We start from the raw sequence: 19,034 nt of genomic DNA, 5'->3' as shown, positions 1-19,034 counted from the left end.
TTCTGGCCATTTCCAATGTTAGATTTTGAGTCATGTACTTTTAACGACGTTAACAAATAGTAAGAACATTCTCCAAGGAAGAAGTTTTCTTTCTCCATCTCTCTTTTTGTATGTGTATATGCATATGTTTTGTCTAAGCATTCATGTACGATAGTCACTGGGTATTTCAAACATTTCTGGTAAATAACTAGGAACAAATGAAATCAGTTGACTAAGAGCAGTGAAATTATATTAAATGTCCATTCAGTTTGGTTTTATTAGTGAGCTAGCAGTTTGATTTTCCACAAGTCAGAATCAAAAGAATAGATGCAATATGCATACTAACTCAAGCTTTTTCCAGTACTCACACGCAACAAATTACTGGGTGATACCCAACATTAGTCATACTCAGAGGAAGCCCAATGATTTTAATATACAGTGGTGCCTCAGGTTAAGTACTTAATTCATTCCAGAGGTCTGTTCTTAACCTGAAACTGTTCTTAACCTGAAGAACCACTTTAGCTAATGGGGCCTCCTGCTGCCGCCGTGCCACCGGAGGCCAATTTCTGTTCTTATCCTGAAGCAAAGTTCTTAACCTGAAGCACTATTTCTGGGTTAGCGGAGTCTGTAACCTGAAGCGTATGTAACCTGAGGTACCACTGTATCTACTCTGAGTATGACTTAATTATGTATCACACACTGGAACATAATGGGGGCGAATATGTAATGAAGTACATAATAAATAATATGAAATGTGCATATTATTAAACCTAGTTTTATTACAGAGCTGTTACCAGGCGAGATTCAGACATCTTACTGAGCCCAGCCTGCTGCTAGTACAACAATAATTTAACACGATCGATGTCAAATGGTTAATCTCATTCATTGCCTCCCCATTTTGTTCGTTGATTAAGCTATGGACCTGTTGAGCAAGCAGCTCAGCCAATATTGCAATTCTTATGCTTTCCTTGGGATCATTCTTTCAGTGCCAACTCCCTTTTCCATTGTTTTTACATATCTCCATGCCTGAAACCAAGGTAATGCTATCCAGCTGAGATATGAGTCATCTTTCATGAGGTACAAGCGGTTATGAACTAGACCCCCAATGTAGAAAGTTCTGTTTCCCCAAAGATATATGGCCACCAAGTTAGACAGTTTTCAAATGGGGTTGGATAAATTCGTGGAGGACAAGGTTATCAATGGCTGCAAGTCCCGATGGCTATATACATACCATATTGAAGATCAGAGGCAGTATGCCTTTGAATACAAGTTGCTGAGCATCAAACAGCTGGAGACAGCTATTGCCTTCATGCCTAGTATCAGGCTGACTGCTGTGGGAAACAGGAAGCTGGAGTAGATAGGCTTTTTGTCTGATCCAGAAGGGCTTTTCTTATGAGGATGCATGTATGAGCATGAATAGGACCACAGTACCAGGGAAGGAAAGGGACGTTGATGGTGCTGTGGGTTAAACCACATAGCCTAGGACTTGCTGATCAGAAGGTCAGCGGTTCGAATCCCCACAACACGGTGAGCTCCCGTTGCTCGGTCCCTGCTCCTGCCAACCTAGCAGTTCGAAAGCACATCAAAGTGCAAGTAGATAAATAGGTACCGCTCCAGCGGGAAGGTAAATGGCGTTTCCATGCACTGCTCTGGTTTGCCAGAAGCGGCTTAGTCCTGCTGGCCACATGACCCGGAAGCTGTACGTCAGCTCCCTTGGCCAATAAAGCGAGATGAGCATTGCAACCCCAGAGTCGTCCATGACTGGACCTAATGGTCAGGGGTCCCTTTACCTTTACCAGGGAAGGAAGATTTTATCTTCTCCCACACGCCACTTTCTGGATGTAATTACCGCTCACTCATCAAAGCAGTGGGCGGGGTTTGTGACCCTGCACAAGCTTCCTGTGCCAGGGTGACACCCCCATTAGTTGCTGGCTGTTGCCTCGCCCCTTCCCCGGCTACCCAACCAGCTGCTGACAGGGGGCGGGGAGCAGAACAAAGAAGAGGTAGTGCAGGGCTCCAACTGACCATCTCTCCTGCCTGAAACTTCTATTTGCTCCATAGCAGGAAACATCCAGTTGCCATATCATACCTCCCAAGTTCCCCAGGAAAAAAACGGGACATCACATTTTCCCACACAAGATCGCAGCGGCTATTTTGGGTGCTGCACTTTCATGCTATGTTGTCACTCCCAAAAAGCACTTTTGGGGGCTGTGACCTCCCACAGTGTCCAAAAACATGTTTTTTGGGGGTGCCCTGTGAGACCTTACTCCAGAAAAAAGTGAATTTTCATGTTGAGAGCACAGTGTAGGTCACATGACTCACTCAGGAGCACATTCTGGAAGATGCTCGTTTTTGTTTGGGCTCTGGAAAAGTTGGACGGTATGCCATATAAGTAATGAGCAGTTTTGGGGAGGGGGTGATTTCAACTAGGAAAACAGTACAGTGGTACCTCGGGTTAAGAACTTAATTTGTTCTGGAGGTCTGTTCTTCACCTGAAACTGTTCTTAACCTGAGGTACCACTTTAGCTAATGGGGCCTCCCGCTGCTGCCATGCTGCCAGAGCACAGTTTCTGTTCTCATCCTGAAGCAAAGTTCTTAACCCGAGATACCATTTCGGGGTTAGCGGAGTCTGTAACCTGAAGCGCCTGTAATCCAAGGTACCACTGTACAGGAGATAAGAGAGTAATACAGCCTTTTTGGCCCACACCATGGCCCCGACCTTCAAAGCCCTAAATGGCCTCAGCCCAGTATACCTTAAGGAGCATCTCCACCACCATTGTTCAGCCCAGACTCTGAGACTGAGAACTGAGGGCCTTCTGGAGGTTCCCTCACTACAAGAAGTGAGGTTACAGGGAACCAGGCAGAGGGCCTTCTCAGTAGTGGTGCCCGCCCTGTGAAACGCCCTCCCATCAGATGTCAAGGAAATAAACAACTATCTGACTTTTAGAAGACATCTGAAGGCATCCTTTTTTAGGGAAGTTTTTAATGTTTTATATTTTATCGTGCTTTTAATATTCTGTTCGTAGCTGCCCAGAGTGGCTGGGGAAACCCAGCCAGACAGGCAGGGTATAAGTAATAAATTATTATTATTTAATTATTATTATGATTCACTTTGGGCTCACCATTGCTTTTAGTTTTGGGAAAAGCTAAGATCCGATGATGGACTTGCATCTGGTTTAGCCCTCAATAATATAATAATAATAATAATAATAATAATAATAATAATAATAATATCTTTATTGTCATTGCCCCCTTCGGGGACAACAAAATTACTTGACTGCTCCATAAAAACACTAATTAATCAATACAGTATAATACAGCAAGGAAGATTAGATGACTTTCAAAGTCCAGGCTTCCCATTCAGGGCCGAGATCGCTCTGGAGAAGAAGCTGTTCTTAAGACGGCTCGTTCTTGTCTTCATCGTCCTGTATCTCCGTCCCGACGGCAAGAGCTCGAAGAGACAGTGACCAGGATGCGATGGATCTTTTACTATGTCCAGTGCCTTCCTATGGCACCTTGTGGCATAAATCTGCTCTAAGGTGGAGAGTGGGCAGCCAACAATGCTCTCTGCTGCCTTAACAACCCTGCACAACCCCATCCTGTCCTGGGTAGTACAGCTTCCGTACCACACACATAAGCCATAAGTGAGCACACTCTCAATGGCACAGATAGAAGGCAAGCAGCAGTTTCTGCGGAATGGCAATGTTTGGGAGTCTTCATTTCTGAGAAAAGTAGCAAATAAGAGAGTGGCAGCTACAGCAAATACAAATTTGAACTGTACTTAGAACTGTAGATGAAGTTCGTATCTGGATCGTACCAGTAATCCTTCCCCCCTCCCTATTTCTTTCAGGTACGACCCTCGTTTCAACACATGGATTCACCTGGCCAACATGAATCAAAAGCGCACCCATTTCAGCCTGAACGTGTTCAACGGTCTCCTCTTCGCAGTGGGCGGCCGCAACTCGGAAGGCTGTCTCTCTTCCGTCGAATGTTATGTCCCGGCAATTAATCAATGGCAAATGAAGGCCCCTCTGGAGGTGGCTAGGTGCTGCCATGCTAGTGCGGTCATAGATGGTAGGATCCTGGTCACCGGAGGCTACATCAATAACGCTTATTCCCGCTCGGTTTGCATGTATGACCCGGCTAGCGACAGCTGGCAAGACAAGCCCAGCCTGAGTACCCCGAGAGGGTGGCACTGCGCCACTTCCCTTGGGGAAAAGGTCTATGTCATGGGAGGGTCCCAACTGGGAGGCCGAGGGGAAAGGGTAGACGTGCTTCCTGTGGAGTGTTACAGTTCTTACCCCGGCCAGTGGAATTACGCCGCTCCTCTCCCAACCGGCGTGAGCACCGCCGGCGCTTCCATCCTCAATGGGAAAATTTACTTGGTGGGAGGTTGGAATGAAATAGAAAAGAAATACAAGAAATGCATTCAATGCTACAACCCTGGTCTTAATGAATGGACCGATGAGGATGAGTTGCCGGAGGCCACTGTCGGAGTGTCCTGCTGTACCATTGCGATGCCCAATACCAAAACCCGGGAATCCAGGGCTAGCTCAGTATCTTCAGTGCCAGTCAGTATTTAAGTATTTAAAAACGTAGGCTTAGAAAGACTAGGTTAAACCCTTTTTTACGTGCCTATAGGAAGGGGTGGGGGCAGGGTGGGGGAGGCGACCTTTGCTTGCCGGTGAATTTTGGTTCTGCAAAACCAGCCCATTTTCATGTCATTGGAAATGCATGGTATGACCTGAGAAATTTAAAAAATGTAAGGCACTTGCCACTTCAGGACAAAGCCACAGGCCTCTGACTTTAAACATTAAAAGCACCTTGCTTCTTTCGAGAGCTGTTTCCCAAGTTCTCAAGAGTTGGAGCTTCGGCCTAAAAGAGAATAGGCAAAGACATCCAACATACGGTATATTTGAAAATATAGTAATCACCTGCTATGTAAAACTAACATACCGTTATCTTTAATCAATTTGTATCCCACTTAATATTTTAAAGTCTCTTTGGGTTGCAATGCATAGGGCTATGTCAAACATCTCAGAGTCCCCAAAATGTTACCTGCATATGCATTAGATTTCCTTCCTTCAATAATTTCCATGCAGGGGTGAGACAGCAGACCTACAGAAGTTCAACTCTGGCATTTCTAGACTTTGGCCAGCTTTCTCCAGTTTAATAACATCATTTTCACACATAAAAGTTCTGCTCTAGGTTAATTAACATAGATCAGGCACGTCCAGTTTCCAAGAGACTATGATCTACTCCCACTATAAATAAACTGGCAGTGATCTACTCATTGGATTGACCAGAGTTGTTGAGCTTTTTGCAGGGAGGAAGTAGACTTAAGCTTGTGTGCCTTTATGCTCAACTTTGGGCAACTTTTGGAAGAACTTGACATTGGGGCAGGAGGAGTATAGGTGGCACCCCCGGGGCTGTACCACAAAGAGTTTGCCAGCACGAGGCTGAGCTGCAGAGCTGGTGGACTGAGAAACTGGATCTTCCTTAATACCAAGTTAAGGAAGGCCACTCTATAGGATGAAGAGCAGGTAGGAGCTGCTATTAAAAAACAGCCTTTTCACTGTGAAGGAATGTAATAATACAACACACACACCCCTCACTGAGTTAATGGCAAAGCCCCCATGGATCTTGACAGCTCCTGATTGTATTCCAAGAATTCAGTGCTCTACCTGTGTATTCAGAAGTAAGCTCCATTGAGCTTAATGGAGCTTACTTCTGTAGCAGTGTGCAGAAGATTGCAGCTTGAATTGAAATTCATCTCGGTCATACCATTCAGCTATTTTTAAAATCTAAAAACTGGGGGGGGGGGGATGACAGCATTTTTGTAAACACTACTGCATTAGTTCTATAACAACAACAACAAAGGTTTGTACATTACTTTTAAAAAAAACAAAAACTAACCACGTGGCATTCTAAAATGTAAGCTTAATGGCTCATAGTAATAGGTAAGCTGAAATTGGAAAAAACACTTTGGTCCAATAAGGTAGTTTTAAGTAGTATTGTTTAGGGTAGAATGACAGGGGAAACTTTGGGAATCCAACACCTTATTGTTAATTTAATAAAGCATTACCACTTGAATTGCTTATATTATGTAGTATGGAAGAAGAATAGCCAGCTTTAGCTCCCCCACCTCCCGTTTATATACTTGAATGGCCCTATCCATGTTGCTGAGTCATATTTCAAACCAATAATGTAAAAAATAGAAATAATCTCTGTCTCTTCACAATCTGCAAGAAAAAAATGACCCAAATTGTTTTGGGTTTTTTGTTTATTTATTTGTGTGTGTGTGTGGTGTGTGTGTGTGTGTGTGTGAGAGAGAGAGAGAGAGAGAGAGAGAGAGAGAGAGAAAGAAAGAAAGAGAGAGGGGGAAGTAGAATAAATCAGGAGTGGCTCTATGGGCAGACCGTCCCCAAGCTAAGTATCATGGCAGGGGGGCTGGGACCGTAGGCTCTGATAGGTTTAAAATCAAGAGCTACTAGGAACCAGGAACCAGGCAGAGGGCCTTCTTGGTAGTGGCACCCGCCCTGTGGAATGCGCTCCCACCAGATGTCAAAGAGAAGAACAACTACCAGACTTTTAGAAGACATCTAAAGGCAGCCCTGTTTAGGGAAGCTTTTAATGTTTAACAGACCACTGTATTTTAATAATTTGTTGGAAGCCGCCCAGAGTGGCTGGGGAAACCCAGCCAGATGGGTGGGGTATAAATAATAAAGTATTATTATTATTATTATTATTATTATTATTATTATTCAGGCTGCCATCCCATGCCTGGTGGGCCTTCTGGTGTCTGCTGGGATTCTTGCAACATTCTGGACTAGAACCTTTGTTTGATCCATCAAGGCATTTCTTACACAAGTCAAGCACAGCAGTGGCTGACATCACTTCCCAGTGCCCCCTGTTTCAGTACAAGGATGAGTGATGGGCAGCTGCCAGGGGTGCCAACTTGAATAAAATATGGGGGGGGCAGGTAAGCCCCGCCCTGCATAATCGATCACATGACCTGGTGCACAGACACCATTTGAATGGCAAAAACTTGGGGGGGGGGGCGCAGGCCCCTCAAATGTTTTACAGAGGGGGAGGCAAAGCCCTCTCTGCCCCTAGGAGTTGGTTCCTATGGCAGCTGCCATTGTAGTTTTCCCACAATGCCTTGCAGCAACACTACATAACTAGGGGCGATTGTGGGCAATTGTGGCGTCCAGCCCTGGCAAGAATGCAGACTCAGAGTCACTTCTACAATCCAGTTGTTCCTTCAGTGTTATGAGGTCTTTCTGAATATACACACTTACTTGGTGTGATTGACAGATCAAAGGGATTCTACACCCCCTCACCCCCCCCAAAAGTAGGCCATTCAGGTCAGCCTGCCTATGATCTAAATGGGATGTATAGGTATAAGGCCTATACACCATTTCCCATGCCCTCCCTCGTTCGGAGGGGTAATGATTGCATGTTATTAAACATGAGCGTTTGTTTGTCTCCCTCGGATGTGACATTGAATGCAAGCTGATGAAGGAGAAGAGTGTGCATAGGTCCTCTGTGTACATGAAGAATGTATTGAGATAAAGTGAAGGTTAAGGAAGCTGGATTTTGTGTTTAGGTCTTGAGTTTGGCGACGCATGTTGTCATTTTTATTTTTTTGTCACTGTCAGTTTCGCAGTCCAGTTCCTGACCCTGTAAAAGATGCTGTTTTCACTGGGCTCTTTTGTTTCCAGATAGCAGTTTAATTAATATAAAGGATGGTAGTTGCCTGCAGAGGTCATGTTGTTGGATGAAAAATTAGGAGATGGGAAATATTGAACAGAAGGCAGTCTGTCAGGTAGGAAGAAAGTTTTATTTTCCAAGTTTTCGCATAATTGGCCAAGGCCTCCGTTTGCACAAAGTGGAGCCCTTAAGAAAGACTTTTCATCCCGTTTAAAGTTTAGTAGGGTTGTGGCTTTATCTGAGGCAGGCTATGCAGTTATGAAGCATGGGAGGGAATTCAATCAGAGATGCATCTGCTCAACTTTGACTCTGAAATGATGAGATTCAAAACAGGCAAAAGAAAGTACTTCTTCATACAACACATAGTTAAAATATTAAACATTTAAAATACGGAATTTGCAACCACAAGACATAGTTATGGCTACTGGCTTAGATGGGGATTAGACTTCAGTGGGAGATACACATTAAATTCAAAATATGTACCATCTGTGTACCAGTGTACAGAATAGTGGTGCTGTACCAATAAACAAGTGTACACCTTTTTTTTTTGCACAAAACAATTTGTATTTGCATAATGGAGATGGCTTGTTCCTGTGTTCAATGTAACAGATGAAAAAGTCTAACATCATGGGTGACCCATCTACCAATAGCTATTAGCCGTTATTGCTGGCTATATGAAACTTCCACGTTTAGAGGCAATATGCCACAGAATGCCATTTGCTGAGGAACAACAGCAGTGGGTGACTGCAGGCATCTGGTTGGCCACTGTTGAAAACAGGATGTTGGCTTAGATGGACTACTGGTCTAATGTCACAAGTTTTTTCTTAGGATCTTAGGCTACCTCTCATCATAACAAGTGGCCCTTTAAAACTCCAAGCCACCTAAAGTGTCATAATGTAAGATTTTGGAAAACAATGAATGAGAGACTGCATGGAAATAGAACCAATGTGACAGGTTCATGGCTGCAGGAGTCTTGTATTAATGGCTACTACAGGTGTGGTGGCATCTTTTGCCGATTCTGCAGTTAGGGCTCACCCTCGCTTCCTTTTGTCCTGATGCTGTCCTCCAGGGAAAATCATTCCTTATAGCTTAATTGGAGCAAATGACCATTCGGCTTTTTTCTCCAGATAATAGGTGCCAGCTCCTAACGGCAGAGGCACTTTTGTCCACCCCACCCCATGTTTTTGTTTTGAGGGAGCTGGACCCCCTCAAAGTTCAGAGGCAGTATGGCACCACCCCTTGGCTCCTTGCAATGTCAGGAAGTCAAGTGACTTCCCGCGCGTGATGTCGCAGTCGGATTGAGGAGATGGCGTCTCTGTTCCGGATTGACATTTGCTCCGATTTAGCACTAAAGAGTGGGTTTTCCCTGGCAAAGGAGTGGGTCAAGGGGGGAAACCGCTCCAACCTAAGCCTAGAAATTGTGGGTCAAGAGGAAAATGGCTTGGGCCCGTGTTTTCTAGACAACAGACAAGCAGAAGTGTCAATGGGCCTTTAGTCCCATCAGTTTCAATAGGGATACAAATAGGTGCAAAATTTCTCACGTTGGGGCAGCCTTTGCCTTCCATTTGTTTAGGACTAAAACTCTCATCTGCTCAAGCCAGCAAGGCCATGATCATGTTCCTTACTGTGCTGGCTGGGACTCATAGGCATGGTAGTCCAAAACTCCCCTGGAGCTAATAATTTCAAAATGAGGAGTCTTCAGTCAGTGCAACTCCAGAGTCATGTGACTGGAGTTAATAATACTTTTCTCAATTAAACTGAGATTGTAGCAAAAGAAATGTTACTGTTTGCTAAAGGTTATTACCTCCTAGGCAAGCCCTGTTTCTGTGTCATTAACAGAAACCTGACATGCTCTTCCTGGCATTGAAATAAGTGGCATGGAGATAATTAGTCACTTCAGCTGCTAATTTCTGTGCGTGTGGCAGCAGCTAGAATCCAATATGTACCCGGAGGGCCACATGTTCCCTGTTCTAGAGCTTGAAGCACAGTAGCTGCAGCAGTAAAAGGAGGTTGTTGGTAAACCTTGCCACAGAGACTAAGCCTGCAACGCATTGACAGGATTGAAGCATGGTAATAAAGCCTGAGGATAGGAAGGTGTCATTCACAATAAGACAGTGGGATGCCGTTTGCACTATTCTCTCTGGAAAAACTTGAGCGAGTCTAAGGGTAAGTGAATGTTGGACAAAATACCTGGATCCATGTTGTACGATGAGAGAGAAAGAAAGGTTGCTGTCAATGAAAATCTAAAGTTATACTAATAAACTGATTGATGGTTCAACTGATTTATGATTTATTAGAGTGTAGGGAATAAAATGGTGGTAGCTTTCATATTCTCACTAACGAATATGAAAGGGGAAAACACACTATCTGGTATACATTTGCTTGTCTCTTCTTTCTTCTCTGCTTCACTGAAAATATAGATCTAAGTTAACAGAGATTAATGACACTGAGCAGTTTCCAATATTGCAACATCTACAGACGTGCTTTAAAAACAGGGATGAGAAACCTGACACTCCAGGTTTTTGTTGGACTTGCAACACCCCTGACCACTGTCCATGCTGGTTGGACCTGATGGGAGTCCAACAACTTTTTGGAGGGGCTCAGGTTTCCTTGTTTTCAAAAGATGAAGTTATAAAATGAAAACACTTTCAGGCTAGACTGCGGTAGTTACAAGGGAACACATACCTTTCTTACTGGAAGATGCACAAATTTAGTTTGAGAACTTTATTACTTAAAAATGTGATGCACTGTGGTGGAACAGTAAATGTGTTACTAGCACAGCACACACTGGACTGAACTAGACTGGTAAAGAAAAAGCGATTGATATGCACTGTATGTGCGATATAACATTGTGCCACCAGATGGCGAAGTGGAGTCCCATTTTTCTCTACTTGTTTTCCCCATTTAAATTTACGTGTTTAATTGAAATGCTTCTTTGATGTGTCTAGATCCAGCCACTCTATTTACTCATAAAACCTTCAAGGCAATTGTGAAGTCTGTTGAAATGAAACCCATCTCCACTGAAGTAATATAAGTACTCTGACGATAAAATATTCTTTGTATTATTCCCTTCGGTGATTTTTCCCTCCATTATGTAGTACTTGGAATATTCATTTCACACCCTGTGTACTTTATGGAAAGCTGTGTTGACTGTCAATTAAGTTCTTAATTTTCTAATTCCTTGCATGAAAGTACAGTCCATGATTTCTGCTGTTTCAAGGCTTTGGGATACAGACTAGGGCTGATGTGAGATGGAGCTCCAGAACATCTGTAGGGTAACTCTGGCTACTGGTCATGTCTGCACTATGGACAATTGAAGATGCAGCCCTACCTACATATGCTGGGGATTAAACCTGGGATCTTCTGCAGGTAAAGCAGATTCTCTACCAGTGATATCATATTTGTATCCCACCATTAACCTGAGGGGACGGGACGCGGGTGGCACTGTGGGTTAAACCACAGAGCCTAGGACTTGTCGATCAGAAGGTCGGCGGTTCAAATCCCCGCGACGGGGTGAGCTCGGTCCCTGCTCCTGCCAACCTAGCAGTTCGAAAGCACGTCAAAGTGCAAGTAGATAAATAGGTACCGCTCCGGCGGGAAGGTAAACGGCATTTCTGTGTGCTGCTCTGGTTAGCCAGAAGCGGCTTAGTCATGCTGGCCACATGATCCGGAAGCTGTACGCCGGCTCCCCTCGGCCAATAAAGCGAGATGAGCGCCGCAACCCCAGAGTCGGCCACGACTGGACCTAATGGTCAGGGGTCCCTTTACCTTATTAATCTGAGGAGCTCAGATTATGAATGGTTCTCTCTCCCACCCCCAATTTTATTTCACAACAACCATGTGAGGCAGGTTAGGGAGCAATAGAGCCTCTACTGCATTTTAAAATATGTATCCGGCTTAAAAGTGCTCTGTTAACATAAAATGCGTGCATTTTCTTCTTTTAAAACACATCAATGAGCCACATGATAATACAATCCTCAGACGATGTTTTCATATCAACTTATTTTGTACGTTCTTTGTGTTTCTGTGCTAATTCTCTTTCGAAGAAGAAGGGTAAACAAAGAAGATGAGACTGTGCTACAACTCTGCAAAGGAGTAAAATGATGCCGACACATTGGAAAACCAAATCAAGAAATGCTGTTATAATTAAAACTGGAAATATATATTGTATTTTTTTAAAAACAACAAACAACAACAACAACAGTATACATTATGTGCAGTTGAAAGATACAGTATCAGCCAAGGGCTGAAATTGTAAGAGAGAAAAATGTCGTCCAAATTCACACAATTCTGGCTGAAATAAGATTCCCACAACCAGGCTTTTCCTTTCGAGAGAAGCCTAATAGGTTTCCAAGTCTAAATATTTTGCCAGGAAGTAAATCCCATTGAAATCAGACCAATGGATATGCTTATGATGAGTAAAGTGATTTGCTAATAAATGTAGTAGCAACTCAGGTGAATTATCATGTTTGCCTGAGCTATCTGACCTGCTGAGCTGAACACAGCTCACCAGGAGCTTGCTAAACCTGCTGGGTTTTGCTGCTTGCCTAGGTGGCGGAGCAAGGGGGATGAAATATTAACTGCATGTGTGAAATTAATCTGCACAGTTTTGTTATGTAAATAACATGGGGGGGTGTGATTCTTGAGCCACCTGCAGGTTATGGGTGGTGTCAGGGAACTGCCATCGGAAGGAAGGGAAGTGAAAGGGCTCACACAGGTTGGGAGAGACTCAGCAGCTGAAGAGGGAACCAGTAGGGGGAGAGGAGCTGAGCTGAGGGAAAGGGAGCTGGAGGGATGGCTCAGAGACACTTCCAGCGAAAACAGTGGGGAGGTTTCAGGACCTCCTGTAGGGACACCCACTCCTCGCCGGAAACTGTCACGCAGAGAGTCCAGAAGACGTGTTTCCGTTAAGGAGCTTTTATGTTGGAAGCGATTCCGAAAGCAACCACTGTCGGAATCTGCCAGCGACTGACGGAGCCATGTTTAAGGGGCTCCGTTACAGACAGAGGTTTGCAAACTTGACCAAACTCTGAGGGACTAGGATTTTACACACAAGCAGCTCATCGTCCCCTCACAGCATTCCGACAGTCTTCGTGAGCAGCTTGTGCAGGAGAAGGCATCATGAGCAACCCAGCCGGAACCGGAGAAGCAGGAGCTGGAGCGGGTCCAAGCCTGGAAGAAAGGTACCGGGTGTTGGAGGTCCAGCTAGCGCTGCAGACGGCGAGGCTTGAGGAGAGGAGGGCTCAGGATGCAGACAAAAAGGGGAAAGACACCCAGCTCGTCAGAAAGGTACCAGGATTGGTGCAGAAGTTTGGGGGGGAGCCCAAAGACTATCATGGCTTTCGGACAGAGATGCAATATGCCCTCAATCTGCAGTTTGATGAATTCCCTGACGAGGAATCACGAGTGGCTTTCGTGATTGGGCATCTTGAAAAGGGGGCGAGAGACTGGGTTAGACCCCTGATGGCAGCGAATAGTGACGTCCTAAAGGACACGATGAAGTTCTTTCGCGCCATGGATCTGATGTTTTCCAGCGATATTGAACAGGGAGTGGTCCGCAGACAGTTAATGGCTTGCAAACAGGGGAGCCGATCTGTCCGTGAGTACTGGACTGAGTTCACCATGTTGATCCATAAATTGGGGTGGGATCTATCGGCGGAACCCATTCAAATGCTCTTTGAAGAAGGGCTTTCTTCGGCTGTGAAAGACGAACTTTCCCGGGCGCCCAGGGCGGAGTCTATGGACCAGCTGACCAAATCAGCGCTGACCATAGGAGCGCGCCAGGAGGCGAGAGCATTGGAGAGGCGGGAAGGGAAGGGGGAACGTTGGAAGGAGTTCCGCATTCCAGACATTCCAGAGCCAACTTTCCCGCCGGCAGAGCCGATGGAAATCGGAACAGCGCGCGCGCGCGCAGTTTCAAAGCCCAGTGAGGGGGGAAAGAAGGAGGGAAAAGGCGCCCGGAAATGCTATCTCTGCCAACAGCCAGGTCACTTTGCCAGAGTCTGCCCCCAGAGGAAGGAATGGCAAGGGATGGTAGGAGCTGTGGAGGGAAGAGAGGAAGAAATACCGAAGCAAGTAAAAGCCAACGCCTGGCTGCCACCGTCGGGGCACAGCAGCCAGGCCAAAGAGCAGTGAAAGTGCCCACGCCAGAACCTCCTAAACCCGCCCTAGTGATAGAAGTGGCGCTAGAGCTGCCAAACGGACACCCTCTAAAGATAAAGGCGCTGTTGGACTCAGGCAGCTCCTGCAATTTCATGAGCAAAGAGTTTGCAGCTGAACACCAGATACAGACGATCCCTTTAAGCAACCCCCTTCAGGTGACCACGATCGATGGCAGGGAGCTGTTGGGAGGAGAAGTCAGCTTGCAGACCGTCCCAATGATAATGAAGGTGGCAAGGCACACCGAACTGATAGCGTTTAATGTGGCCACCTTGGGAGGAGCTCCCATTATATTGGGGATGAGCTGGCTAGCGTTACATGATCCGCTGGTGGGCTGGCATCAGAGAGTGGTTTCTTTTGGTTCAGCACATTGCTTAGAACACTGCAAAGAGGGAAAGGGTTTGGCAGGGGCCCAAGCCACCCTAGCAGGGACTGAAGTAACGGAGAACGTGAAGGTACCACGACAATACGCAGATCTCCGCGACGTCTTCAGCGAAAGGGAAGCTGACCAACTACCCCCGCATAGACCCTTTGACTGTCAAATCAATTTACTCCCTGGGGCACAGCTCCCTGTAGGCAAGCTGTACGCCATGTCAGACAGAGAGATGCAGGAGCTAAGAGAGTTCATTGACAAGAACCTGAAGAGAGGGTTCATCAGAGAGTCCAGGGCGGTGGGGGGCAGCCCAGTGTTTTTTGTGGATAAAAAAAACACGAACAAGCCGAGGCTTGTGTGTGACTTCAGGGCCTTAAATGCAGTGTCAGAACCAGTGGCTTTCCCTATGCCCAGGATTGACGACATTTTGACAAGGGTCAGGAAGGGAAAGATTTTTACTAAACTGGACCTAAGGGGGGCGTACAACCTGATACGAATAAGGAAGGGGGATGAATGGAAAACCACCATGTTCACCCCTTTGGGGGCATTTGAATATTTAGTTATGCCCTTCGGCCTACAAGGAGGCTCCGCGTGCTTTCAATCGTTTATGAACCACGTCCTGGGGCCTTTGCTTTACAAGAATTGTGTGGCCTTCTTAGACGACGTGTTGGTGTATTCTGAGAATGAGGAGCAGCATGTGAGAGACGTCAGAGAAGTGTTGAGCAGGCTGCAAGCCAACCAGCTGTGGGTGAAACTGGAGAAGTGTCAGTTTCATACCAAGGAGGTGGAATTCCTGGGGTATCGCCTGTCAGACAAGGGATTGGCCATGGATCCCGGCAAGGTCCAGGCGGTGCTGGAATGGAAAACACCCAAAACAAGGAAGGATGTGCAGAGGTTCCTAGGATTTGGGAACTTCTATCGTAAGTTCATCCGAAACTTTGCCCACCTGACGGCGCCCATTACGGACTGTCTCAGCAGTAAGAAGAAGTTCGTTTGGACTGAGGAGGCGGAGCGAGCATTTGAGGAACTAAAAAGGGCCTTCGCCTCGGAACAACAACTCCTGCATGTGGATTTACAAAAACCGATGAGAGTGGAAACTGACGCATCAGACAGAGCTATTGGGGCGGTGCTTCTGCAGCCAGGGAAGGAGGAGTCAGAGTGGAGACCGTGTGCCTTTTTTTCGCGAAAGCTGAACAAATCCGAGAGGAACTACACGGTGTATGACCGAGAACTACTAGCCATTCATGAGGCGTTCCGGAGATGGAGGCACCTGCTAATTGGCGCACAACATAAGGTGCAAGTGTGCACTGACCACAAGAACCTAGAGTATTGGAGGACGGCACGAGTGCTCAACCAACGGCAAGTGAGATGGGCCCAGGAGTTCTCCAAATTTAACTTTGAGATTTGTTACGTGCCAGGCCCAGAGAACATTAGGGCGGACGCTCTCTCACGCAAACCTGAATATTTGGAGGGGGAGGGAGCACCCGAAGAGAGACATGTCATTCCAGAGGACCGCTGGGTGTGTGGGGCGGCATTGGTGGGACAAAGAGAACTGGTAGAGGAAACAGAGAATGATGAATACGCCCAGAATAAGCTCAGAGGTCTTAGGGGTGAGGGAGAGGAACCAGGGGGTTTCGAGGAAAGAAATGGAGCTTTGTATTACAAAGGGGCACTGTATATCCCTGAAGGAGACTTAAGGGGGAGGGTACTCAAGCAGTTGCACGACAGCCCTACGGCGGGGCATTTTGGACAACACAAAACCATGTGGTTGGTCACCAGGGAATTTTGGTGGCCTAAGGTGAGGGAAGATGTACGGGAGTATGTAAGAGGGTGTGAGCAATGCCAGCGAGCCAAAGGGGAGAGGCGGGCACCGGCGGGGCTATTAGAACCCTTACCAACCCCAGAACGACCTTGGGAGGCAGTGTCGATAGATTTTATGACTGATCTGCCGAAGTCCAAGGGGAAAACAGCCATCATGGTGGTGGTAGACCTACTAACAAAGATGTGCCACTTTGTAGCCTGCTCGCATGCAGTCACGGCGGAAGAGACAGCGAAGTTATTTGTAGAACACATTTTTAGGTTGCACGGGGTGCCATTGAGGGTGGTCTCAGACCGAGGAAAACAATTTACTTCCAGGTTCTGGAGGAAGCTCATGAGCTTACTGCAGGTGGAGGTCAACTTTTCGACTGCCCGGCACCCTGAAACCAACGGGCAGGCGGAAAGAGCAAACGGGGTCCTCCAGCAATACCTGAGGTGTTATGTCAATGACAGAGAGAATGACTGGGTAGAAAAGTTGGCGCTGGCGGAATTTGCCTACAACAATGCCGAGAATGTGTCCACAGGGATGAGCCCCTTCTTGGCTAATTATGGGTGTCATCCCAGGGCTTTCCCAGGGGGAGAAGGGGAGAGATGGGGTGTCCCGGCAGCCGAGCATTTTGTAGAAGAAATGGAAGCAATCCATCGTCAGCTCCAACTCAACTTAGAAAGGGCGAAGGAAGAATACAAGAGGCAGGCAGACAAGAACCGAAGGGAAGGTGAAACCATAAGGGTGGGAGATAGGGTGTGGCTGTCAACCCAAGGGTTGCCGTTCAAAGGAGGTTGTAAGAAATTAAGACCCAGGAGATTGGGTCCCTTTGAGGTCATTCAACAGGTCAACCCAGTGGCTTTCAGGCTCCGGTTACCCAACCACATGAAACTGCACCCAGTATTTCACAGGTCGTTACTGTCACCGTATGAGGGGGGACGAGAAGGGATGGCCACTCGGGGACCGGTCATAGAAGAAAGGGAATGCAGCAGCCATGTGGCAGAAATCCTCGACGCCAGATGGAAGGGGGATCAGGTGGAGTATTTGGTAGCGTGGGAAGGAGAACCGGAGTCAGAAAACACTTGGGTAATGGCAGAAGATATCAATGACGAGGTATTGATAGAAACGTTCCATCAAAGGTTCCCAAGGAAACCTCAGCCTGTGGAGAGGTTCCGGAGGGAATACTTTGGGACCACCGATGAGGAGGAGGAGTTGGAAGGATTCTCGGAATCGGAAGGGGAAGGGGAGATGGACTCTGAGGAGGAGGAGTACTTCGAGACCAGGAACCGCAACAGGTGGAGAGAAGTGTTCGGGACATCGGAAGATGAAGGAAGTTCATTCCGGGGTTTTGCCTCCTCACCGCCCGTAGAGGAGGGGGCGAGAGGGGATGAAGGGGGCCCTGGAGGGGAGGTGGATGTCAGGGAACTGCCATCGGAAGGAAGGGAAGTGAAAGGGCTCACACAGGTTGGGAGAGACTCAGCAGCTGAAGAGGGAACCAGTAGGGGGAGAGGAGCTGAGCTGAGGGAAAGGGAGCTGGAGGGATGGCTCAGAGACACTTCCAGCGAAAACAGTGGGGAGGTTTCAGGACCTCCTGTAGGGACACCCACTCCTCGCCGGAAACTGTCACGCAGAGAGTCCAGAAGACGTGTTTCCGTTAAGGAGCTTTTATGTTGGAAGCGATTCCGAAAGCAACCACTGTCGGAATCTGCCAGCGACTGACGGAGCCATGTTTAAGGGGCTCCGTTACAGACAGAGGTTTGCAAACTTGACCAAACTCTGAGGGACTAGGATTTTACACACAAGCAGCTCATCGTCCCCTCACAGGTGGGGAGTTCATCTCCTCTCTCTGCCAGTGCTGACAAAAAAATGCCTCTCCAAAGCTGCTATTTTCATTTCAATGGAAGCCTCCATGGGCACCAAGGGAAGCTTCCCTTAAAATGCAAATAGCAGCTTTGGAGAGGTGATTTTCGTTGCGACTGCCAAAATGGGAGAGTGAGCAATCAAGAATATGCAGGCCACCTTACGTCTTGGACCATGTTTGGAATGGTAGGGTACCACAAGCCTGCAATGTTCACAGCAAGCTGTATCATTTTAATGAATCCTAACACTGTCAGTCTAAACCACTTTTTAAAGCCTGCGGTGGTGGTGGTGGTGGGGCAACATTACAACTAACGGAATAAAGGAACTGGAGGACATGAAGACACCTTCTTGAATTTCACACCAAGAATACAACACTTTCTTCTTGAACTTAAAGCCAATTGTGTATAGGACAAAAGCAGTAAATTCTCTCTTAGAGCTTGAAATGCAGTTTTGTTCCAATTCTTCCTGACTAGAATAGGGTCACCTGCCTCAACAGGCTATGTCCAATACATTCCGTAAAACGGGAGTGGAGAATCTATGGACTTTCAGATGTAGTTAGACTGCAGCACCCATAATCTCTGACAATTGGCCTTGATGGGGAGTCACAACAACATCTTGATAATGTTTTGGGGAAGCATCCCTGGGGGGGGGAGTGCTTGAATGCATGAGTGATGATGCACAATTGGGGGAGGGAATTATTGAGGGGATAGATTCAGCACATAAACAGTACATGTCCTAGAGAGTAAGAATGAATAGCAATAGGAGCGCATAACCTCTTCCCCAATGGCTGGGCATTCATACAACAGGTTTTAAGCAGGGAGCAGTGAAGGAATGTTTCCTAAGCAGAGGTGGAGTTGCACATCACCAATGGCAACAGAACAAAACATGCCTGGGGGCACATGATGCTGTAAGAACTTTGGATCTCCTTGCAGTACAAATGCAAACATTTCTGCACGGGTGAAGTGTGAAAATATTCTCTTCTCTGACCCAAAATCAATGTTTTGTTTCAAAATATTAAAGCCACATGTTTATTTTACAGAGAATATTATCCCTCTGATCTGGGACTCTTAGAACAAGTGGGACATAGCTCAGTGGTAGAGCACATGGTTCAATCCCAAGCATCTCCAACTCGGGCTGGAAAATCCC

At 46.6% G+C, this 19,034-nt stretch overlaps 1 protein-coding gene and 1 long non-coding RNA gene across 6 annotated transcripts in view; one reads left to right on the top strand and one right to left on the bottom strand.

The window, feature by feature from the left end:
• The window catches only part of KLHL31 (kelch like family member 31), a 23,197-nt gene extending 13,227 nt beyond the window's left edge, over positions 1 to 9,970 (top strand). For 3 of the 5 annotated variants that reach the window (XM_080998005.1, XM_080998004.1, XM_080998006.1), the window contains exon 3: positions 3,830 to 9,970. In XM_080998005.1, coding sequence (XP_080854131.1) covers positions 3,830 to 4,562 — 733 coding nt within the window. In that variant the 3' untranslated portion in view covers positions 4,563 to 9,970. The remainder of the gene's footprint in view (positions 1 to 3,829) is intronic. The other 2 variants (XR_013983728.1, XR_013983729.1) reach the window with 2 other exon arrangements.
• LOC308472859 lies at positions 6,286 to 19,034 on the bottom strand. Its single transcript, XR_013983783.1, has 2 exons — positions 18,084 to 19,034; positions 6,286 to 11,588 (listed from the first exon to the last, which is right to left on the bottom strand). It is a non-coding gene; the product is annotated as an uncharacterized lncRNA (long non-coding RNA).

The sequence above is a fragment of the Podarcis pityusensis genome (assembly GCF_964106645.2).
Source record: "Podarcis pityusensis genome assembly, chromosome: 3".
NCBI lineage: Eukaryota > Metazoa > Chordata > Lepidosauria > Squamata > Lacertidae > Podarcis > Podarcis pityusensis.
This window is presented reverse-complemented; position numbering and strand designations above follow the sequence as displayed.